Source organism: Chelonoidis abingdonii, chromosome 1 (assembly GCF_003597395.2).
Source record: "Chelonoidis abingdonii isolate Lonesome George chromosome 1, CheloAbing_2.0, whole genome shotgun sequence".
Taxonomy (NCBI): domain Eukaryota; kingdom Metazoa; phylum Chordata; order Testudines; family Testudinidae; genus Chelonoidis; species Chelonoidis abingdonii.
This window is the reverse complement of record NC_133769.1, coordinates 119,510,918-119,535,001: the sequence shown is the minus strand read 5'-3', so window position 1 is coordinate 119,535,001 and position 24,084 is coordinate 119,510,918. Positions and strand designations below refer to the sequence as shown.

Genomic DNA, 24,084 nt, shown 5'->3' with positions numbered 1-24,084 from the left:
ACCTCAGCTGCTGGAAGAGGGCCTCATCCTCCCTGATTGAACTAACCTCGTTATCTCTAGCCTGCTTTTTGCTTGCATATATATACCTGCCCCTGGAAATTTCCACTAAGTGCATCCGACGAAGTGGGTATTCACCCACGAAAGCTCATGCTCCAAAACGTCTGTTAGTCTATAAGGTGCCACAGGACTCTTTGCTGCTTTTACAAATAATAAGCAACTATCAAATCTCATACTGTTCAATATCAGACCCTCTCTATGCTACTAAAACAAAGACACAGGATCACAAACAGAAGCTATGGAATAGTTAAGAGGTACAGAACCAAATTAAAATCTCCATTGTAATTCCATTGATTTAACTGGAGTTCTACCGAAGCTGAATTTGCCTCAGTATGTTTTTCCCAGCCTGTATCTGATTCATTCTGAACCTTACATGTTCCCCTTTACTTAGTGATGTCAGCGTTCTGTGACACAAACCATTGATGATCACCATGGGTCTGATGCCATAACTGGAGCTGTGGGCACCCTTGAAGTTGCCTTGGACCCATGGTGATGGGGGTATGCTCACATATTTTAAGATTGTAGAGTCCAAATGCCAGCTCTCTGGATTAATTGGGTGCAAATTTCTGTATTTTTAGTCTGGTTGTATTGCGTTTGTGATGATTGAAGTGATGGATTGTGGAAAAAGTAGCATGTGTGTCCATATACACAGAAGATGAATGAAACCAAAATTTATTTGTCATGGTCACTTTCATTGTCATCTGAATTTCCTAGTCTTTTTGTCTTACTAGTCTGCTACCATAGCTGTTTGTAAGGAAAAGGGATTGAATAGGAAGGGTTCATCCATCCTCAGATTTCCTCTTCTTCCACTTGCCCTCCTACAGAAGCAGGTTCACCATATTAGGGCAAGTTCCAAGGCTTAAGGGTTTCAATCTGCCTCTTAAGGGATGGAGCAGAATAAAATGCCCAGATGTAAAATTCACTCAGCAGCAAAAAGGGTGCCATACTGCAAGGTTGGGGCCAGGATCACCCTGCCCATGCAGTGTTGCACAAGGAAGTATTGACCAAGTCCAGTGGCATCCGTCTCTAGTCTCATCCCCCCTCTCCCCGCCTTGAATCCAGACACTGAAGCAGAAAACAATCTGAATCCTCCTACCCTCATCAAGCTCCACAATAGGGCAGATCGCAGATCCCCCTGACTCTGCCCACCCCCAGAATCCTCCTGTTTCCTTAATGAGTGTGGAGTTCCCATAGTCCCCCCTTACCATGCTGTTGCCAGTGGTGTTTGCTTCCTGTCTCAGTCAGCAGTAGCAGCCTTTGATACTGCTCTCTCTACGGTTGTATCACTCTGAGCTGTTAGATAGGAAGGGGCCTGAGCCATGCACCAAACACCTGCTACTATCCTTCAGTGTCACAGTGCAGGGTAGGGAATAGGTCACAATCCTCCCACCTCTGCCCTATTACATCACCAGCTCCTTACTAACTAACACATACACGCACACAAAAATCCATCCCTACCCCAAGTATCCCATATTCTTTCACTACAATCCCTACATACACACTACATCTGAGTGTATCCAGAATCTGCCCATATTCCACACCCACTAACCATTAATGCCCCCCCACACACACACACACTCTAACAATTCAAACCATACACCACAGTATTCAATTACAATCCAAATTCCATATTCCTTCACAAATAACCGCTACATGAACATGAGAATCATTCCTACCCTCCAGTGCCTGTGAACAAGCAAGTGTGAGAGAACAATTGAATGGGAAAGAGAGGGACAGGGAAATAGAACAAAAAATTGAGAGAGATAATACGTACATTTACCATTTTTAAAGAGTGCTGTACCACAGAGTGGTCTTAGCTGCTGCCCAGTCCCCTCTGTGGCTTCCCGTCTGTCCTTTATCCCATCTGCCTCTCCTCTCATGTTCTGATTTATTTTACTGCTTCTCTCTGGATATGCAGGCAGCTGGAATATCAGCAGTGCCCTGCAACATGAGGGCCACAGTCCAACTGATCTGCCCAAACAGAGAGAGAGAAATCACTTCTCATTGCAGTGTTTATAGTAAAGGAGTGGATGGATGGGCAGATGTACAGACAAAGATACTTGTCTTGCTTCCAGTTACTGCTTTACTGTCTGCTGTTTCTATTCCAGGCTGAGCTTAGGAAAGAGGACACCTGTCTCAGTGTCAGAGCTCAGGTTACAAGCAGTACAGCACAGTTAACTCCTTAGAATCAGAAGAGTCTACTTTCCCTCCTTTCTTTAGAACCATACTGTTTACATTTCACATGACATTTAAACAACAACCATTTAAATACATATTTCCTAAACTTTAGTAGACTACCTTCACCCAATATCAGTTAGTAAATTATTGAGCCTGTGCTGGCACCCAGCATCTAACTATATCTTCCTTTAATTCCACTCATAATTTTTTAGATATTTGAGAGGATTTCGTTTTGATCAGTTCCCTTTTGTTTCTGGTACATACAGTCTACATTTTGGAACTCTACATAAGCTTCCAAGCCTCCTTTCCCTGGTTTGACTATGGAGAGTTACATCTCTGGTTCAACAAATGCTTTTACAAAGGAAGAATTCCATATGAGATTTTCTTTCTGTCCATTTTTTTAAAGCTACTTGATTCCCATGTTTTTCCAGCAAACAATAAGGCTTTAATGCAATGGCTGAAGAATAGTTAGTTCTAGTGTTCTTGACCCAATGCAACTTGGTTGGTGTCAAGAATTCTAGCTCTAACTTGCTGTGACGCTGACAGCTGACAGCTAGCCAGCTAAGGTCACACCCTCAAGGAAGAGTTAAATGTACCAAGTGACTTGTTAGAACAGAACAAAAGGGGATGTTAACGCATTACCTGTACTTGGCATGTGCCCAGTAATTACAATTGCTTTAAACACATGAAAGCTAGTGAAATGATGATGTTTTTGTCTTCACCTGTTTCGCGTGATTGCTATCTTTGTTCTTAATTAACCTTAATATGTGTTGGGATTAGAGTTGATTTGATGTCACATTGTTCAGGAAAACTAATTATCTGGATGTTTGTAACTAAAAGTGTTATAGAATCATAGAACTGGAAGGGACCTTGAGAGGTCATCTAGTCCAGTCCCCTGCACTCAAAGCAGGACTAAGTATACCTGTCCACCCTGCTCTTAAAAATCCCCAGTGATGGAGATTCCACAACCTCCCTAGGCAATTTATTCGAGTGCTTAACCACTCTGACAGGAAGTTTTTCCTAATGTACAACCTAAACCACCTTTGCTGCAATTAAAGCCCATTGGTTCTTGTCCTATTCTTAGAGGTTAAGAACAACAATTTTTCTCCCTTCTCCTTGTAACAACCTTTTATGTGCTTGAAAACTGTTATCATGTTCCCCTCTCAGTTGTCTCTTCTCCAAACTAAAAAAAAAAAATTCACTCTTCCCTCATAGGTCATGTTTTCTAGACCTTTAATCATTTTTTGTTGCTCTTCTCTGGACTTTCTCCAATTTGTCCACGTCTTTCCTGAAATGTGGCACCCAGAACTGGACACAATACTCCAGTTGAGGCCTAATCAGCGTGGAGTAGAGTGGAAGAATTACTTCTTGTGTCTTGCTTACAACACTCCTGCTAATACATCCCAGAATCATGTTTGGTTTTTTGCAACAGCATTACACTGTTGACTCATATTTAGCTTGTGATCCACTATGCCCCCAGATCCCTTTCCGCAGTACTCCTTCCTAAGCAGTCATTTCCTATTTTGTATGTATGCAACTGATTGTTCCTTCCTAAGTGGAGTATTTTGCATTTGTCCTTATTGAATTTCATCCTATTTACTTCAGACTATTTCTTCAGTTTGTCCGGATCATTTTGAATTTTAATCCTATCCTTCAAAGCAGTTGCAACTCCTCCCAGCTTGGTATTGTCCACAAACTGTATAAGTGTACTCTCTATGCCATTATCTAAATCATTGATGAAGATATTGAACAGAACCGGACCCAGAACCGATCCCTGCAGGACCCCACTTCTTATGCCCTTCCAGCATGACTGTGAACCACTGATAACTACTCTCTGGGAATGATTTTCCAACCAGTTATACACCCATCTTGTAGTAGCTACATCTAGGTTGTATTTCCCTAGTTTATGAGAAGATCATGCAAGACAGTATCAAAAGTCTTACTAAAGTCAAGATATATCACATCTGCTGCTTCCCCCCATCCACAAGGCTTGTTATCCTGTCAAAGAAAGCTATCAGGTTGTTTTGACATGATTTGATCTTGACAAATCCCTGCTGACTGTTATTTATCACCTTATTGTCTTCTAGGTGTTTGCAAACTGATTGCTTAATTATTTGCTCCATTATCTTTCCGGGTACAGAAATTAAGCTGACTGGTCTGTAATTCCCTGGGTTGTCCTTATTTTCCTTTTTATAGATGGGCACTATATTTGCCCTTTTCCAGTATTCTGGCATGTCTCCTGTCTTCCATGACTTTTCAAAGATAATGGTTCAGATATCTCCTCAGTCAGCTTCTTGAGTATTCTAGGATGCATTTCATCAGGCCTTAGTGGTTTAAAGACATCTAACTTGTCTAAGTAATTCTTGACTTGTTCTTTCCTTCTTCTAGACTCTGATCCTACCTCATTTTCACTGGCATTCACTATGTTAGATGTCCAGTCGCCACCAACCTTCTTGGTGAAAACCGAAACAAAGAAGTCATTAAGCACTCTGCCATTTCCACATTTTCTGTTATTGTCTTCCCCCCCCCTCACTGAGTAACAGTAATTCTGTCCTTGGTCTTTCTCTTGCTTCTAATGTATTTGTAGAATGTTTTCTTGTTTCCTTTTATGTCCCTAACTAGTTTGATCTAGTTTTGTGGCTTGGCTTTTTTAATTTTGTCCCTACATACTTGTGTTATTTGTTTATATTCATCCTTTGTAATTTGACTGAGTTTCCACTTTTTGTAGGACTCTCTTTTGAGTTTTAGATCATTGAAGATCTCCTGGTTAAGCCAGGGTGGTTTTTTGCCATACTTCCTATCTTTCCTATTCAGTGGGATAGTTTGCTCTCGTGCCCTTAATAATGTCTCTTTGGAAAACTGCCAACTATCTTCAATTGTTTTTCCCCTTAGACGTGCTTCTCAAGGGATTTTACCTACCTACGTGAGTTTGCTAAAGTCTGCCTTCTTGAAATCCATTGTCTTTATTGTGTTCTCCCTCCTACCATTTCATAGAATCATGAACTCTACCATTTCATGATCACTTTCACCCAAGTTGCCTTCCACTTTCAAAATCTCAACCAGTTCCTCCCTATTTGTCAAAATCAAATCTAGAACAGCCTCCCCCCAGTAGCTTTTTCCACCTTCTGAAATAAAAAATTGTCTCCAATACATTCCAAGAACTTACTGGATAATCTGTGCCCTGCTGTGTTATTTTCCCAACAGATGTCTGGGTAGTTTAAGTCCCCCATCACCACCAAGTCCTGTGCTTTGGATGATTTTGTTAGTTGTTTAAAAAAAGCCTCATCCACGTCTTCTTCCTGGTTTGGTGTTCTGTGGTAGACCCCTACCATGACATCCCGCTTGTTTTTTACCCCTTTTATCCTTACCCGTAGACTTTCAACAAGTCTGTCTCTTATTTCTATCTCAACCTCAGTCTAAGTGTATACATTTTTAATATATAAGGCAACACCTCCTCCCTTTGCATGTCTCTGTAACTGGATGCCCCATCAACCACGATTGAAGTCTTAGAACTTTAGATGAGAAGGTTGTTAACTTCAAAGCATGGGTCATTGTCTAGGACAATGGGAGATCTGCAAACTTTGTCTGTGTTGAGTCAACAAAACAAGAGCCCATGCTGTGCTAGGAACATCTGCCAAACTATTTTAGGCTTATCTTCTGTGGGCAGGCTCTATAAAATACTGGATCCTGGAAATGATCCTTTAGATCTCTGATCTATTTCAGTGCTGTCAGAGGGTGTCCCAGATACAAGTAGAGGTCCCCAAAGCCATTTTGGGCAGTCCTGAGACATTTATGGAGACCTAAGCAGAAACCCATCTCTGCTATCATTTTGGACTTACAATCTTTGACTCCCCTGTTATGAACATTACCTGCTTTAACCTTTGAATAACTCCCATTTCTTTTTCTTAACCAATTTCTTTAGAAAACTAAAAATGTATTAGCTATCAGTGTTGTTTTTGGTGTGTGATCCAAAGCATCCATTGACCTGCGGTAAGTGACCGATCCTTTGGGGTTGGAAGAACCTAGTGTGTGGTGATTTCAGTTTTAATAACCTTTCAGCATAAAGTCCAGTTTGTCTGGGTGGTAAAAAGGGCCTGGAGAGCTTAAAGGGATTGTCTGTGGCTTCATGGTGGGACTAATACATAGTTCAGGAGTGCATGTTTATTACTGGTTTGATGAAATCTAATTACAGAATATACTAGCAATGTGGGGTGTCTGCCCTGTTTTCTGACAGTCTGACCTGCAGGGACGGCTTTAGGAAGTGCGGGGCCCAGTTGGAACATTTTCAGCGGGGCCCCAGCAGGGATGACTGAAAAAAAAACATGTAAAAAAAGGCGGATGCAGGACTGGCTGGACACAGGGGCTGGTTGTGAGCCGGGGGTGCGGGGCTGGTGCAGGCAGAGGGTGCAGCAGGGGCTGGCTGCGGGCAGGGGGTGCGGGTACAGGGGGTACAGCCCACCCTGTACAGTAAGTGCCCCTTCCTCCTCCCTCCCCCACTGGGGTAGCAGCAGCAGCCCAGGGCTCAGGGGCTATTTAAAGGGCCCAGGGCTCCCCTTCTTCCACTGCCCCAGCCTTATAAATAGCCGCCAGAGCCTGGGGAAGCAGCAGGGATCCTGCAGCTATTTAAAGGACTGGGGTGGCAGAGGCAGCTGGAGCCCCCCGCTACTCCAGGGCTCTGGGGGCTATTTAAAGGGCCCAGGGCTCCCCTGCTTCTACTGTCCCACAGGGCCACCTGGGGGGGGGGGGCAAGTGGGGCAATTTGCCCCAGGCCCTGGGTCCCACAGGGGCCCCCACTAGAATATAGTATTCTGTGGTATTGCAACTTTTTTTTTATGGAAGGGGCCCCCAAAATTGCTTTGCCCCAGGCCCCCTGAATCCTCTGGGTGCCCTGATGCCCCAGCCCTTAAAATAGCTGAGGGAACCCTAGGGAAGTGGTGGGGGTCCAGGGGCTATTTAAAGGGCCAGGGCGGCAGAGGCAGCTGGACACCCCCCCCCGCTACCCCAGGGCTCTGGGGGCTATTTAAAGGGCCTGGGGCTCCCCTGCTTCTACCACCCTGGCCCTTTAAATAGCCCAGGGAGCCCTGGGGAAGCAGTGGGGCTCCCACTGCTATTTAAAGGGCTGGGATGGTAGAAGCAACAGGAGCCCCAGACTTTTTAAATAGCCCTCAGAGCCCCACAGCCCTACCCCAGGGCTCCAGCAGTGGGGCTCTGGTGTCAATTTAAAGGGCCTGGGGCTCCAGCCTCTGCCGGGAGCTCCAGGCCCTTTAAATTTCCCCCTGGGGAAGACAGGCCACCTCAGTGTGGCTCACCAGCTCTTGCCGGTACCCCATATCGGGGCTTGGGTGCAGGGCCCGATTCAGGGGAATCAGGTGAATTGGCCTAAAGCCGGCCCTGCTGACCTGAGTTTGGCTCTCAGTTGCAGTTACATACCAGGTACTATGACAGTTTTCATCTGTGATTAATTTATTCTTGGTCTCAACATTTCCGCTGCTGTTTCTTTTGTAGTCTCTTTCTTGTTCTATACAGTCTGTTCTGTTAAAACTGTTGAGACTTCTGGTATTTTTGTATGGAACCTCCTAACAAAGGGTAGCTCTGCTGGGTTTTTCTCAACGATCGTATAGGATGCATTATGATATGCCAAAAAATGTGAGAATTCATGTCTTCTATCCTTTTTTAAGCACTATTCTAAGTATGCGGCAAAGTGTTCTATTTTGACATTCACCCTTCCCATTGACTTGCAAAATACTATTATCCAGTAACAAATACCAAAATTCCTTGGACAAAAATTGAGAATCATTGTCACTGAAAAAGAGTTTAGATATCTCATATGTTTCCACTATGTTCTCAAAGTTATTAAGAATGGTAATGGTGTAACCTTTTTACTATGGACACTTCCTGCCACTGTGAACAATAATCAACAAGAACCAACAAATGACCCACTTTGGCAACAGGGTTTTAATGATATTTCTGTACTGGATATAAATTTTGGCCTTGGCCAAAGGCCCAGTAATTGACAGAATGGACATGCAGCAGACGTGGGTTCTGCTTCTGTGTCTACTACACCTGGCCATCAACATTCTTCAATGTGGTTTCATCCACACAGCACTGGTAGCTCTTCGTGTCCTAATTTTCAATGTCTGTTTGTAAAGATCTTTGGGCACCACTATACAAGTTCACTTTAATGACTCCTTAATGTGTCTAAGGTGGATAATGTCTGGATCTCTTTCAGAAGCTGCTTCTACCCCTTAAGGAGGAAAAATGTGGGGAACAACAGTGTAAACTATAAAATAGACATATTCTGCTGCCAGATTACAAATCTTATATGCTCTAGGGGACAGCCTTGATAATGCACCAGCTGCACTGATGCATATACTTTGTTGGAATAAAATTTTTAATCAATATTGTAACAACCTTAATTCCTATCTGTCACTTCTGGAAAGGATTTTGATTTTGGTGGAATATAATCTTGAGTGATTTACTATGTGTAATAAAACCAAATTCAGACTCATAGAGACATATTTGTCCGCACACCCACACAACAGCTAAAACTTTGTTCTCTGTTTGGGAGTATCAGAACTCTGAATTTGAAAGTACCTTGCTTGTATAACATACAGGCTTTTAAGTACTGTCCTCCTGATCTTGGCCCAATATAGCCCCTAAACCTACTGAACTTTCACTTTACTTTTGGTTGCGGGATTATAATATGCTAACATGATGGCACTGGTAAACTATATCTTTATCTCATGAAAGGCTGATACATCTGTAACCCTTCTGCCCCTCTGAGTTGGCAGCAACAAGGGCCGGGTTCCACATCCAGGGGTTCCGTTTCAGTAACACAATGCATAACCGGCTCGAGCCCCCACCCAGTGACCTGGGACACTTACATACCACACCCTCCTGGGCGCCTCTAGGAGGCAATACTTCCCCTCTCGCAAGTACGGAGTCTGAGTGTAGCAAAACCTTTTTAATAAAGGAAGGAATCCAATGCGGCAGATCCCTTTGGAGAAACACCACCAAACAGAGTTATAACACAAACCATAAACAAAAACCCATACCCCAGTAATTTGGCAATGTCCTTTCCCCTTAGGGTCTTAAGTCCAATCACCCAAAGTCCAACAACCAAAAGTCTCTGGTCATGCCCCCAGAATTCAAGAGTCTATGCTGTAGAGTCCCTCCCCCCAGCCTGGGTGAAGAGGGGCCATCTTATGTGGTCCAGGGCCAACTGCCCCGCATCTCCGTGGGAGCTGCTTCCGCCTTCTCCACAACTGCTTGCCTTACCAGCCGCTCCTCTGCTCCTCCAGCCGTCCTCACAAACTGCTCCGCTCCACCAGCTGCCTCGTGAGCTGCTCCAGTTGTCCCTGCAAACTGCTCGGCTCCGCTCGCTCCGTGGGCCACTCCACCCGTTCCACAGCTACTCCACTCTGCCAGCCGCTCCGCTCCACTAGCTGTCCCGTGGTCCGCTTCAGCCATCTCTCACACTGCTCCACTCGCCAGCTGCTCTGTTCTACAGTATAGCTTCAGGCTCCCACTAGTTACACAGTACTCGTGCTCCCAGCTCAGTAATTTCAGCTCTTTTGTGATTTCAACTCTTAGTGATCTCGGCACAAGTGGGGGAGCCCAGTGCTAGTGCACCATTTGCCCAAGTGAGTTCAGCTCAGTAACCTGTATCTAGATTCTTAAGGGATAAAAAGTCAATCTGACATTCCCCAGTGGAGAGAGGAGGGGTGGAACTGGTGCTCTGGCTCCACAAGGCAACTGCACCACCAAGCACAGATACCTGTCCCACCCTCTCTCAGTTCAGTGGATTTGGAACCCATGTCCCTGTCTAGCAAGTACCACCCACTGAGGTTGAGTCATTCTGTCACAAAGCAGTCCCACAGCTCCCCATTCACACAATCATGGAGACACACTTTTTTTCCTCTTGCCCCCATAACAAGAAATTTGAGGGCTCCCAGAGCTGTTAAAATCACCATCCCAAGCTGCTGTAGGCTTATGCTAAGTTGAGGGTGGATGCCAATGCAAATCTGTCCACACCTTTTGAGATTCTTGGCATTCTTTCCACACTCCCTACAATTCACCACCAGATGTCAGGATACAGCTCATCCTGACTCTGCTTACACATCTCTGTTGTCCCAGATGCGTTCCATTCTCTTGTACATCAATCATCTAAGGGCAAGTCTACACTACAGGGTTAAGTTGAGCTAAGTTACGCAACACCAGGTACATGAATAACATAGCTGGAGTTGACGTACCTTAGGTCGATTTATAGCAGTGTCTTCACCGCGCTGGGTCGATGGAAGAAACTCTCCCTTCAACTTACCTTATGCTTCTCATTTCAGTGGAGTACCAGAGTTGACGGGAGAGCAATCAGCTGTCAATTTAGTAGGTCTTCACTAGACCCGTTAAATCAACCCCTGGTGGATCAATCACCACAGCGTCAATCCCAGTAAGTGAAGACAAGCCCTGAATCAGGGATGGGCAACTAGTGGCCCGGGGGCCACATCAAGCTTTCCAGCTTATTATATTTGGCCGACTAACCAGGGCATGAAATCCTCTCCCTCATTCAGTGCACTGAAGGATAGAACTGCTCTGGGGATGAATCAGGGTTGTATAGTAAAGGACACTTTGACTATAGGATCCTTCCTCGTTTGATGCAGTAGTTGGAAGGTCTGTAGTGAATGAGACAAAGAACTGCAGGAAGAGAAAGGACAGTCTCATGGTTAAGGCAGTTGAATGCTGCCCTGGAGAATTGGATTATATCTCTGCCACAAAGTTCCTATGTGACTCTGGGCAAGTCACTTAAACCAAACTTTTCACAGTGGCCACTAACTGTGTGTTCCTCATTTTCAGGGTGCCCAACTTGATATCCTGAGGTCTGATTTGCAGATGTGCTGAGCATTCAAAGCTACAACTGAAGTCAGTGGGAGCTGTGCTTTGAACATAGAAAGGTCTGTATAATAAGTCCTCTGAAGAATCAGGTCCTGTTCATCTCAAACTGGGTGGAAACTTTTGGCCTAATCACTCTGTGCCTCAGTTTCTTATCTGTAGAATGGGGATGATGCCATCCCTTCAGCTCACATAGTTGTTGTGAAAATAATTTATTTTAATATGCGTGAAGCACTCTGATACTACAATGATAAGTGCATAAGGAAAGCCCATGAAGAAACGAATAATTCTGTCATAAGAACAGGATTTAATATAGTGAAGTAAATATGGCCAGGGGCCACACATTAAAGGATTAGGAGAAAACAAAATATCAGATAGCTGCTCATTAAGTGAGCACTGTCCGTCCTGTGCACTGAATGAGGCAGGAGTCCGGTGGGAAAAATAGGATGCGATCATTTAATTAAAGACAATATCTTAATGCATATGCACAAGGGGTGGAGGATGAATTAAGGTAGCATAGACCATTTTAATTATGGCATTTCTTAACTTTTGAGTGGTTGACTTTGCAACCTTAATGTTCTTAACGTTTTTGTGCATGATTTCTAAAAATATATCCTGAAGCCTCTCGCTATTAATCTCTCTCGACATCTGTTTCCTATCAGTTGATCATGAGGGAAGTGGCAATGTCTTGTTTAAAAATTGGTTATTTATTTGTTTTAATAGTTGTCTATTTACTATGCCAACTTTTTCAGATACTCCGCTTAGGTTAGAGAAGTGTGACTTTCCTTTTGTAAAAGCCATCTTGGTTTGACTCCATCAAGTTAAACAACTTCTATTATTTTGCATATAAGTGATCATGAATGAAGACTAGTGTCATAGATGTATTTTTTTTAACATTAATAATAATGAGCACGTGAACATTTAAAAATTCTGGGCATGATTCTTGTTTATATTAAGGCCACTTTATATGCTCTAGTGTGATAAGGGACCCAAAAGGAAGGGTAAATCTAACTTTAAGGCCCTTTACAGCACAAAGACAGTATAAAGGGAACTTAATATAAAGGAGCAATCAGCCCCTTTGTCATTTGCAAAAGCCCTGTCTGAGGCATTTACACAGTTTTCAGAAAGCTACAACAGGGAGTCCTACATCAAATGTTTGAAAGAGCAGGAAATAGTCTGAGGGGTCTCATAGCATTGTAAACTAGGAAGGCTTTATTGACTTATCTTCCAACTAATTTGAACCTATGGATAAGCATTGCTGCTCAGTAACATTGGTTCCTGCAACAGCAATCCTCTGTGTTTTCAAAGTCTCACTGCCACAACTGTATAGAGCATTTTAAAGCAAATATTACAAATAAAACTTGTCAAATAATGATATTGGAGATGCATGAGTGAATCCTTAGATGAATAAATTATAGTAAATATTACATTATAATACAGTGGGACTCGGCTCAAAAAGAAACTTTTTCTCAGGATGCATTGGCAGGATATCTAAGGTTTGTTGTCTTCCTAGGAATTATGACTTAGGAGCATGTGGACATATCTCATATGATCATCGTCCCATGATTTGAGGGGTAGGAAAGAGCATTCTTGGAACATGGACCTCATAATATTCAGTCTATGGGAATTGTTGTGTGTATAAAACAAACAGGAATGAAGACACATGCAGTAAAAAGACACAAAGACAATCCTGCATGCAGCAAGGAGCAAAGTGTATTTAAAATTCCTCCCCGTCATTTTCTTCTCCAAATGAGTTCGTTCCCACTTCCTCGTAGTCCTTCTCCAGTGCAGACAAGTCCTCTCGGGCCTCTGCAAACTCCCCTTCCTCCATGCCTTCACCAACATACCAGTGCACAAATGCTCTCTTGGCATACATCAGATCAAACTTGTGGTCCAGTCTCGCCCAGGCCTCAGCGATGGCTGTGGTATTGCTTAGCATGCAGACGGCACGTTCCACTTGGGCCAGGTCTCCTCCGGGTGTTATTGTGGGAGGCTGGTAATTGATTCCAACCTGGTAATAAGAACAAGAAAGAGGGAGGAAAAAGAGTGAGGGAGAAAAGAGGATCCAGAGAGACAACAAAAGTCAAATAAACATGGTGGAAAAGTCAGAGTAGCCTCATACATGGTTGGAAAGAGAGAGCTTAGGAGGCTGAAACCACACTATTAAATTACCATAATGGCAAAAGTCATCCATGTTGCCCTTTTTGAACTATTCATTTCTCAGCTATAACCCATGAGAACAAGGGAGAGCAACCAAAACTGGATAGGAGATCAGGGAGCACAGAGACTGCTTAAGAGGCTGTGTAAGTAGCATGTTCATTCTCCAAAGGAGTAACTGAACATTATACACACATATACACACACTTCTAAGCATTCACTTTTCTCACAAATGGAAAACATTCAAGAGTTGAAATCGCAATTTGGGCTGGACTACTTGACAATGTCCCTTTAATATACAGTGCCAGTGTGTCTTTGTCCCTCTTACCTTGAAGCCTGTTGGACACCAGTCCACAAACTGGATCGTTCTCTTGGTCTTGATGGCAGCAATAGCTACGTTGACATCTTTGGGGACCACGTCACCACGGTACAACATGCAGCAGGCCATGTATTTTCCATGACGGGGATCACACTTCACCATCTGGTTGTTGGGTTCAAAGCAGGAACTGGTGATTTCCGCCACTGACAGCTGCTCTTGGTAGGCTTTCTCAGAGGAGATGATGGGTGCATATGTCACCAAGGGGAAGTGGATGCGAGGGTAGGGCACCAGGTTGGTCTGAAACTCTGTCAGATCCACATTGAGGGCACCATCAAAGCGCAGAGAGGCAGTGATTGATGAGACTATCTGGCTGATGAGACGATTAAGGTTGGTGTAAGTGGGGCGTTCAATGTCCAAGTTGCGACGGCAGATGTCATAGATGGCCTCATTGTCCACCATGAAGGCGCAGTCTGAATGCTCCAGGGTGGTGTGAGTGGTCAGGATGGAGTTGTACGGCTCCACTACGGCAGTGGAGACTTGAGGGGCTGGGTAGATGGCAAACTCCAGTTTGGACTTCTTGCCGTAATCCAGGGAGAGGCGCTCCATCAACAAGGAGGTAAAGCCAGAACCAGTGCCCCCACCAAAGCTGTGGAAAATCAGGAATCCCTGTAGCCCAGAACAGGCATCGGTCTGAAAAGCCAAACAGAGAACAAAAGGAATCAGTCTAAATCTCTGAGACTTCCATGAACGCATCCTGAGATTGAAGCTGTGACATCTGTATCCAAAACACAGCACAGAGATCAGCCCAGGGCTTCCTGGGAAAAGACTCGATAACAACCTCTCACATAATGGTGTGGGCTCGATCGGTATCGCTACTGGTTTGCTGTTACAGTGATAAATGTGAAGTATTTAAGCTGCAGGAACCTACATTTTAGGCTTCTGTCTGAGTCTTCCATCCATCTGGGAACTGACCTACAATACAATCAGTATCTACTCTGAACCAATGACCCTATTGGGAGCGAAACAAGAGCTGCCAATTGACATATATGTCCTATTCACCTACTCATGCCACCAGCCCCAAATCTTGTTTCTGATGTACTATCACTTACCAGTTTACGGATACGATCTAATGCCAAGTCAATTCTGTCTTTGCCAATGGTATAGTGACCACGGGCATAGTTATTAGCTGCATCTTCCTTTCCAGTGATCAGCTGTTCTGGATGGAAAAGCTGACGGTAAGTGCCAGTCCGCACTTCATCTGTCCAAGAAAGAGAAACCGTAAGACCCCAACCTGACCCACATAAGGGTAGGCTCTTTTCCATTTTCCATTGTTAATTCTATACTGACCTACTACAGTTTGCTCCAAGTCTACCATAATAGCCCGTGGCACATGCTTTCCTGTGCCTGTCTCTCTGAAAAATGTGGCAAAGGAATCATCATCATTGACCTTGTTGGACTGATTCTTGAAGGTGCCATCTGGCTGAACGCCGTGTTCCAGACAGAAAAGTTCCCAGCATGCATTGCCAATCTGAACTCCAGCCTGGCCAACGTGAACAGAGATGCACTCACGCTGTAGGGAGAACAGAGCACAAGTCAGAAGAATTAATACACATCAACCCTTCTCCCTCCTGATAGTCACATATGTGTGTCATAGCTGCATTCAGAAATCCCAAACCAACCTCTGGTTTGAAGTCTCCAACCTCGCATACCCAACATGGACCCATGGAAATGGGCCTAGCCTCTGTTTTCTGCCTGTAGTAGAAGTTCCAGCTCTTATTTACAAATAGGATGGTAAATGTATTTTTCTGCAGAGCTACACAAGGACTTAAATAGCAAATCACAAAGAAAAATGGAGATTTTCAGGCACTCACACACATACCTGTGTACACCAAATACATGCCCTCATGTATACGCATACATATATGCACATAAACATGTATACTCTGTGACAGATCCCAAATGATCAGCATGTGCAAGGTCCATTTATTTTTATTCTTGGCTGCGACCTGACACAGCATGCAGTATTTTCTAACTATATATAACTCAACAGGGGTGACATGTCTTCTGAGCCCTTAGCCCTCAACTGGGAGGCTAGACTGGAGGATGGGAAAAACTGCTTTCATCAGTGCCCAGCTCAAGGAGTTGTTGAATCAGCCTCATTCCCTTGGCACTTAAAATCTTTCACATGTGAAACTAATCTCCTGAGCGCTCATACACACTTACAGGTGTGCACCCTGCCCATTTAGACATGGCTGTGTAGTCAGTGTCATTGAAGCATATTTTGAGCAAGCACATATATATATTTAGCTAATTCCCAAAGTGGTTATTGCCATGTCAGCAAGGCACTATAATTACATAAATCTGAAACACACAACAAAGATAATTAAATGCTAAACAAAATAAATGTCTCTTGCCCCGAATTTTGCACTATAGACCACCAAAGAGTATGAATTATAAAAAGCCCTTTGGGTGAGCACTGCTGCTGGATGAGGAATATTCAAACATAAGATATTTTAGCACTTCCTAGTCAGTCGTAGGGTATGTCTTCACTGCAGCGTGAACTTGCATTATCTACACCTGAATTACTCCTCTGGAGTTAAGCTAGCTCAAATGAGAGCAGCCACACTGTCAAACAACACTCAATCTCTTGTGTCCACACTGATGCTCCACTCACTCGTATGGCATTAAAACTTCTGGGGGCTATCACATGGTTCTTTACAATGCTGCAAACTGTGATGTAATATGATTTGTTTCTCAGTTAATTATGGTAGAACTTCTCTGTCCTGCTTGGGCACATGGGGGAATTCGAGTGGCACTAGCCTGGGTTCACACAGCAGAGCAGTCATGGATGAGTTGTGCTAACTCAAGCTTTCACCTATACTCCCTGACAGATGAGCCAACCTGAGCTAAAAGTACAACCACACTCAAGTTATAACTCAAGTTAACTTTGCAGTGAAGACAAGCCATTAACTGCTCTTATATTATATAAGCTGAGAGGCACTCTTTAAAGATAAAAGCCTTGAACAGATTGGAACTGGTCTCAGTGCATCTCTGCTCTGAAATTCAGTCTGGAAAAATATCATCCTCAGCTCCATGTTGCTGTCTGTTTAAATTTGCTAATCTTACAAATGAAATGATTGGGGTGATGGTGGGGTTTTTCCCCCTAATTGCCAGCACTGAAAATTCAGCCTGAGATCTGATAATCAAGCTGGGTTCTTTCTTGTGCTGTGACAGCTATGTGACATGCCTTCAAATTAAGCCTGTCCAACTCCACTAAATTCACTGGGATATCAGTGAAAGCATAATTTGGTCTAAAAAAAGAATCTTTGTTACTTGTAATGCTGTGCTGGAAAGATAGAACCCAGCTTGTCTATCAATTTCCATATTGAGTTTGCAGGGCTGGCAATTAGAAGAAACATCTTTTTATTTGTAAATTAAGCAAATTTGATATGAAACAACCAACATGAAGCTCATGCTGTCAGTTTTAGAATGACTATCAGAGCAAAACCACACTTAAGAGCCCAGCATTACTTTCTGGGACCAGAGGAAGGAGCAAACCCACTGTAGAACGATTATGCTAAGAGCCTGCAGTTCTACCTGAAGCAACAGTACCTCATCATCAGTGGCATCAGAATCTATTTACAGAGAGTTAATAGAATCTGTATGGACATCTTACTCTTGTTCATTACTAGAAGGAGACTGTCTCCCATCAATAGCAATCCAGTTCCAGATCTATAACCTGGTCTGACCCCAGACTGATACAGATCAAAGAATTCTGAGGTATATTGAATTGTATCACTACCTCTTTCTCAATTACTTTCCTCTTCATGTAGCAGAAATAGGAATACAGGGATTACCATAATGGATCAGACCAGTGGACCATCATTTAGCTTCTTGTCTAGCAGTGACCACTACTAACTACTCCAAAGGAAAGTGCAAGAGACCCTGCATAAGTCACTTATGGGATAACAAGGAAAGTGTCTTCCTATCCTTCAAACTCATGGCTCCAGCATGGAGGGACAATTCACAAAGGACTATACAGGGTATGTTCAGTATATATCTAGGGCATCCCCAGCCCCCATTTATGGATAATGTCATCTTTCCCCCAGGATAGGCTGGCTATAGGTTTTTGAGGCTTGCACACCCAATAGTGTGGCACATTCTGGGCTCAGTAATTTAAAAACAAATCAACATTAAAAAAAAGATGATCCTTATTTCTAAGAAATCTATTCCAGCAAGACCTGGAGCCCAGACCTCTGAACTGAAAAGAAGTAAGGTTACCTACTGAGTTAACAGAAACTCGGGTTTTCTCTCATTGGTACAGTAGTCCGGTTGTAGTCTATAAGCGACAATTTGATACCCAAAAGATGTGCATGTCTTCCACAGACTCCATTTTTCTTGGAACCTTTCTATCTGAATGCTGTCCTGGCTCAGTCATGCTCAGGTTATAAAAGAAATGGAATCAGACCTGGCTGGCTCAACCATGCTCTCCTAAGAATTCTATGTTACAAATGTGCTGAATGGTTGTCAAAAAGAATTTCTTTTTCTCATCCCTCTCCACAGCACAGAGATCCTGACCATTGTACTTTGGAATGTGCTTCTGGAGACAAAAAAAAAACATGCTGTGTATTCTCAAAGTTTTGAAGTACCGTCTCAGCCTCCCTGATAATTAAAGATGCCTAAACCAGGGGTGGATTTGATTTTATAAAACCTTATTGACCATGTCTCAGGTTTTCAAGAACCAAACCCAAAGCTAGGAGTGAAGCCATGTTCTATTTTTATTTAAACACAAATAAGATTTTTGTTTTTGTTTTTAGTGAGTGAAAGAGTCAGATGAGGTAGGATTTCATTCTGTTTTCTGGCCCATGTCTTCTCCTGCTGTTATAATGAGCACCGTGCTGTAAATACACCTGTACCCCAATATAATGCTGTCCTTGGGCGCCAAAAATTTTTACCGTGTTATAGGTGAAATCATGTTATATTGAACTTGCTTTGATTCACTGGAGCGGGCAGCCCCCACCCCACCCCCTCCCGGAGCACTGCTTTACTGTGTTATGTCCAAATTCGTGTTATATCAGGTCACATTATATCAGGGTAGAGGTGTAAGTTGAATATGCCAGCTCATTCATCAAAAAAGGAAAAACCTCTACCCAGTTCAGATGAAGACAAGAGCGGTTTCCTGGTAATCAACCTTCTTTTTATATCTTCTCACACAGCAAAGCACTTGTGCTGGAGAGTTATTCATTTCATAATAGGGGATGTGCCTCATAAAGGCTGCAGATCTGCCTCCTTTTCCCCTAATCAGATCTTGTTCCTTTCCAGTGAATATCTTAACTCTACCTTTTGCATCAGCTCCCTGTGATGAATCCCATGGCAGAGCAGATCTGCATGAAACCTTTTTCTTCGCTACACTTGCTGCAATTTGGAAATGCTCTGACTGACACAGGAGAAATGCGAAGAGAAGCAACAGATTTGAAATGGGGGTTTTCAAAGTAAATGGCTTTAAAATAAGTTACTGTTCCTTTAACAATGAAAACAGTGGACCTTCCTCTGAGTCCCAGGCATAGTAAACTGATCTCTGTAGGATATTTAAATCCTGACCCTACTTCAAACTCGTACATTGAATTCCCTGTCTAACAGTCTGGGGTTCACATTTGATCTTATTAACTGTATCTGCACTGCAGTGCTAGAAGACCAGACCCTATACAGTTTGCAGACATTTAGAGCACAGTCTGGTTTAGGCTTCATCTGTACTGAGGTAGAGTCTTATCTTCCAGGTAGCAACTACCTTGTTGTTCTTCATATGTGCTCACTACCAGAAGTCTGCACATGTTGTTAGATCCATCTAAGTAGACGGTGAAGCTGTGTGTGTGGTGGGGGATGGATCTCCAGAGCAAAGCCCTGTACTAGGAGAGAATTTAAATATAATTGTAGGGACCAAAATGAAAGGGAATTAATTGGAAATGTTTTCTTCCCATCATAGTCCTTCAGGAGGCCTGTGGACAGAATATGCTATTGCTAATTGTAAGCATGAGCATTTCCATGGAATTATGGCTAATTCAATTGTGCTTATTGAAATGGGAGTGCTTCCATTTATTTCAGTAGGCTTTGAATCAGGTCTTTTGGCCATTTCTTTTTCACACTGCGTTTTGGAGGGGTTTCTACCCTTCTCACACTCAGACTGGGCCTGATTCTCATTTAATACTAAACCCCTTTTACCCCACTATGGCAGGGTAAAACGGCCTTAAAGTGGGAATAAATGATGTTTACACCCACTTTAAGGCTGCTTTATACTGCCAGCACAGTGTAAAGGGATTTTAGTTTAGATGAGAATAAGAAGGATGAACGGGACATAAATGAGAAGTTAAGTTAAAAATAATCAGAAAAAAAGTTTGTTAATTATGTTCCTGAAATTATGACCTCTTTTACATTTCTTGTAGTTTTGTGTTGTTTCTAAATTCCTATTATGAGAACCATTCTATGCTACTAAAGTAAAGACATAGAATCATAAATCTCTTGTGCTTTCTGTGATAAATAGTAAGAGTCTCTCCCTTGTCCTGTCAGTGAGGTCAGGGGTCTGTGACACAAACCACTGATGATCAACAGGGGTATGATGTCATAACTAGGACTATGGGCACCATTGAATGGGTGCTCACATCTTCTAATATGATGTAAATTTTCAAAAGTGGCTAATGATTTTGGATGCCTCTACTGTTGAAGTTACAAACTGAGACCCTTTAATGAGCTTGATTTTTCTGTGGGTGAGTATTTAGCCCTTTCTGAGACTCGGACTTGGTGATGTCTCATGTTGAGGACCCAACATCACTAACCTCTTCTGAAAATGTAGACTGTACATGTCCATGAACTATTTCTCTGCACACTGAACTATCTCACCACTCTCATGGATTTCCCTCTGTGTTGCCAAAAATAACAATACAATTTAGAAGTATAGTTTTTTTTCCTTTAATCAGATGTAATTTTGTCAGTTTTAATCTGTATGTATTTATTACCTTGGTATTGCTTGAAGTTGTTATGGATTGAATAAAAAAGTGACATGTATACATACTCTGTAAGAATCCAAATGTACTTAACATTTGTCATTTTCTAGATTATAGGCATTTCATCATGTGTCATCTGGATATATTGAGGGTACAGTGTACTTTTAAAATTTTATTAAGTTAAAAAAGTTCACGCCTCAGTTAAAAATGCAAACCTTGCCAGCATGTTTTTAAGTGTGTGTTGGAGGGAGAGGGGGATGGAAAAGGAAGTAGTAGTTCCTCCTCAAATAATATCTGCCTCTTCATCCCCTTTGCGCTTGTGAGGGTTAGCTTCTCAAATCCAGCATTTCAGTTCTCCTGTTACGAGATGGAGCAGAATAAAAAGCTCCTACCTAGTGCATCACAGGGTCTGGGGCCAGGGGCATCCAAACCCTGTGCATGCCAGACTTGGTCCAATTATTGAACCGTTGCAGAGGATTTAGTAAAGAGCTGCAAGAATTATTCCAGGACTGGAGGACACACCTTACAGTGGCAGCTTGATCATGGCCTCTAAGTACCTACACAGGAAGAAAGTATCTGATACTAACCAGAGGACTCTTCAATCTCGCTGTCAAAAGTGTAACAAGATAAAATTGCTGGAACCTGAAGCTAGGAGAATTCATACTGGAAATAAGGCACAGGTTGTTAAATGAGGGTCATTAAACATAGGAAGACCTTTGCCAGAGGTGTAGTACATTCTTCCTCACTCGAAGTCTTTAAATCAAGGCTGGATATTTTTCTAAAAGGTTTACTCAAGGTGAATTACTAGGTCTTTGCAGACCTTATAGTCTATCAATCAAAGACATCAATCTCTGGTCCCATTCACCCCCCCTCCTCCCCCATCCCAGATTCAAAACACTGAAGCAAAAAGCAACCACGATCCTCTCCCTCTTGCCCAGCTCCAGAGCAGGCAGTAGAGAGAATACAGTGTCGTGTCCTCACATTCCCAGAATACTTTGTTCCCTCCTTGAATAGGGAGTTGCTGTATTCATCCTTACCATAGTGCCTCTAGTGGTGCTGACTTCCCTTTCGGATGAGGAGAAGCAGCAGCTTTGGATAGTGATGTTTCCACTGCTGTATCACTCTAAGCAACTTGGTGGGAAGGAGCCCTTGCCATGCATCCCACACCAGCTGGTGCCCTACAGCATCACAGTGCCAAGAGGAGGTCACAATCTCCCCAAGGCGACCCTCACTTTCCACCACCCCTTGCCTATTTGCATCACTAACTGCCTCACACACACACACATACACGTAAGACCACATCCCTGTAACCAGATACACCCCAAATTCCATTCTCTCTCTCCAGGAATCCCCCACACTTATCCCCTTCCTCCCCCGCCCCCGTTCCCTGCATTCATTCTTGACTAAATTTTCCTTCCAACGAATCCTTTATACCAGAGCTGGTTGGAAGATTTTCAACTAAATATACTTCATCAGAATATGTTGTTTCATCAAAACTGAAACATTTCCTGTAAATGTATCGATTTCAACAATTTTTTCATCAGGAAGAATTCTGAGGTCCAGCCAGGGTGGAGAGAGAGAGAGAGACCTGAACTGGAAACCTGACCTTTTTAATCTGAAAATGGACATTTCAACACAATTCTGTTTCATGAAAACTTTTGAAAGGTTTTTGTTCTTGTTCCAATTAAGAATGCAAACAAATTTTGAAACCCCAAAAGTTTTTGCATGACAGAATTGCCATTCTCTGGTCAGCTCTACTTTATACCTTTTTGAGGGCAAGCGGCCCAATCTACAGCCCAGGTATCCCACAGTGCTTTAAAGGAACTAGATAAACATAAAATAATATTATTACTATTGAACTTTAACTATAAGATAAAATAGTATTATTTTCACTTTATTCTATATCTTTAATAATATTCTGACCACAAGCACCATTAGAGAGGTGTTTTCAATTCATCTTCATTCTTTGAAATGGTTCTCTTCCTCAGAGTTGAAATGAGTAAAGAAGTGTCCACTAATTTGGATCTCTTGGGTGCCCAACTTGAGAAACAGAGATTGATTTTCAGACATAAGCATCCACAACTGCCAAGTCAATGGCAGCTGAGAGTGCTCAGTATCTCTGAAAATCAGGCACTTAGTATCTGAACTGGACACCCAAAATTAGTAGTCATTTCTGTAAACTGGTTCCTGACTGATTTGTTCTCTAAAATGGTTGTATTGGTTGCAAAAAGTCAAGCTGATACATCAAGCAGCATGGCTGAAAAAAGACACAGAAGATATAGGCAAAAGGTATGGAATTCCTTCTTAGCACCTCTGAATTACCAAGTTATTAGTAAAGCCTATAAATATATTCAGTTTTCCATCATGTACAACTTTATCCTTGCTAGAACATTTGGAAAGGAACCCTCCTTCAGAAATGTTTTCTTTTACTGAAGAATCTGTAACCAAGCAAGAACCTCACTGAGTTCTGTTGAAAACTAAAATGTTATTTCTGGAGTGATCTTACTTTACTGGAGCTAATTTGTTTAAAAATCATCACTGGACAACTGAGGCCAGATTCTGATCTCAATCACACCATTGTAAAGCCAGAGCAACTCCACTGAAGGCAATGGAGGTAATTCAGATTTGCAGCCGTGTAACCAAAATCAAAATCTGGCCAATGGTGTTTTGATGCTTTTGCTGAATATCCCTGGAAAACCCAGACTCTCTGTTCTGCACTCAGGATCATGAGCTGTAGAATACCAATCAGTCATGAATAGGGCACCGTGTCTATCATGGAGGTTGCAGAAGTCATGGATTCTGTAACTTTCCGTGACTTCTGGAGCAGCCAGTGTGGCTGACCCAAGGGCTGCTAAAGCAGCTGGCTCCAGGGCCAGCTGCTCAAACAGCCCCAGGAATAGCCCAAGAAGCAGCCCCCGGGACAGCCAGAGCAGCCGCTGCTCCAGTGGCACCCAGCAATGACCCCCATCAGCAGTCCCTGGGGTGGCCAGAGCAGACTGTGCTCCAGCAGTTCCAGGCAGCTGGTGCCACTGCCAACCCCCCAGTAGCAGGCCCCTGGGGCATCCCCCCACCCAATAGTGCCCCCCCCAAGAGTGGGTTAAGGTTATTTATAGTATAAATCATGGACTGGTCACGGGCCATGATTTTTTTTTATTGTCTGTGACCTGTCCATGACTTTTACTAAAAATACCGTGACTAAATCATAGCCTTAGTCATAAAGCTAAAAGCATTGAAGCAGTACTTTTTTTTTTTTTGTAATCAGTGAAAGATAGGTTGATATCTGCACTGGATCTTAAAACTCTTTGTTCTATAGACACGTTCTGTTTTTAAAGGATTCATTAATACTGGCATATTTTCTGGCTTCTGTATTGCAGGACTTCGGAAAATCGCTAAGTCTAAGCACCAACAAAAATATAAACTTTGTAGACTGTATGTTACAAAATCCATCATGAACTTTTTTTCTGGTTTATTTGCACTGCCCTCAGTTGT

The 24,084-nt window shown here is 42.9% G+C and overlaps 2 protein-coding genes across 3 annotated transcripts in view; both read right to left on the bottom strand.

The window, feature by feature from the left end:
• Positions 1-2,061, bottom strand: part of LOC116815626 (tubulin alpha-8 chain) — an 11,671-nt gene extending 9,610 nt beyond the window's left edge. The window contains exon 1 of one of the 2 annotated variants that reach the window (XM_032764129.2): positions 1,832-2,061. In XM_032764129.2, coding sequence (XP_032620020.1) covers positions 1,832-1,840 — 9 coding nt within the window. In that variant the 5' untranslated portion in view covers positions 1,841-2,061. Of the gene's footprint in view, positions 1-1,262; positions 1,345-1,831 lie in introns of those variants that run through there. The other variant, XM_032764130.2, reaches the window with a different exon arrangement.
• Positions 2,062-12,638: 10,577 nt separating this feature from the next.
• Positions 12,639-14,987, bottom strand: LOC116815630 (tubulin alpha-8 chain-like). The gene is made up of 4 exons (XM_032764135.2): positions 14,945-14,987; positions 14,707-14,855; positions 13,607-14,287; positions 12,639-13,132 (listed from the first exon to the last, which is right to left on the bottom strand). The coding sequence occupies exons 1-4, from the start codon at positions 14,970-14,972 to the stop codon at positions 12,839-12,841; spliced, it is 1,152 nt and encodes a 383-aa protein (XP_032620026.2). The 5' UTR covers positions 14,973-14,987; the 3' UTR covers positions 12,639-12,838.
• Between the last annotated feature and the right edge of the window lie 9,097 nt (positions 14,988-24,084).

Coding starts and splice junctions, on each gene's coding strand:
- LOC116815630 (XM_032764135.2), bottom strand. CDS start 14,972: ATGGTAGACTTGGAGCAAACTGTAGTAG. Junction 14,856..14,944: donor CTTGGAGCAAACTGTAGTAG/GTCAGTATAGAA, acceptor TTTCTTGGACAG/ATGAAGTGCGGACTGGCACT. Junction 14,288..14,706: donor TAGATCGTATCCGTAAACTG/GTAAGTGATAGT, acceptor TTGGCTTTTCAG/ACCGATGCCTGTTCTGGGCT.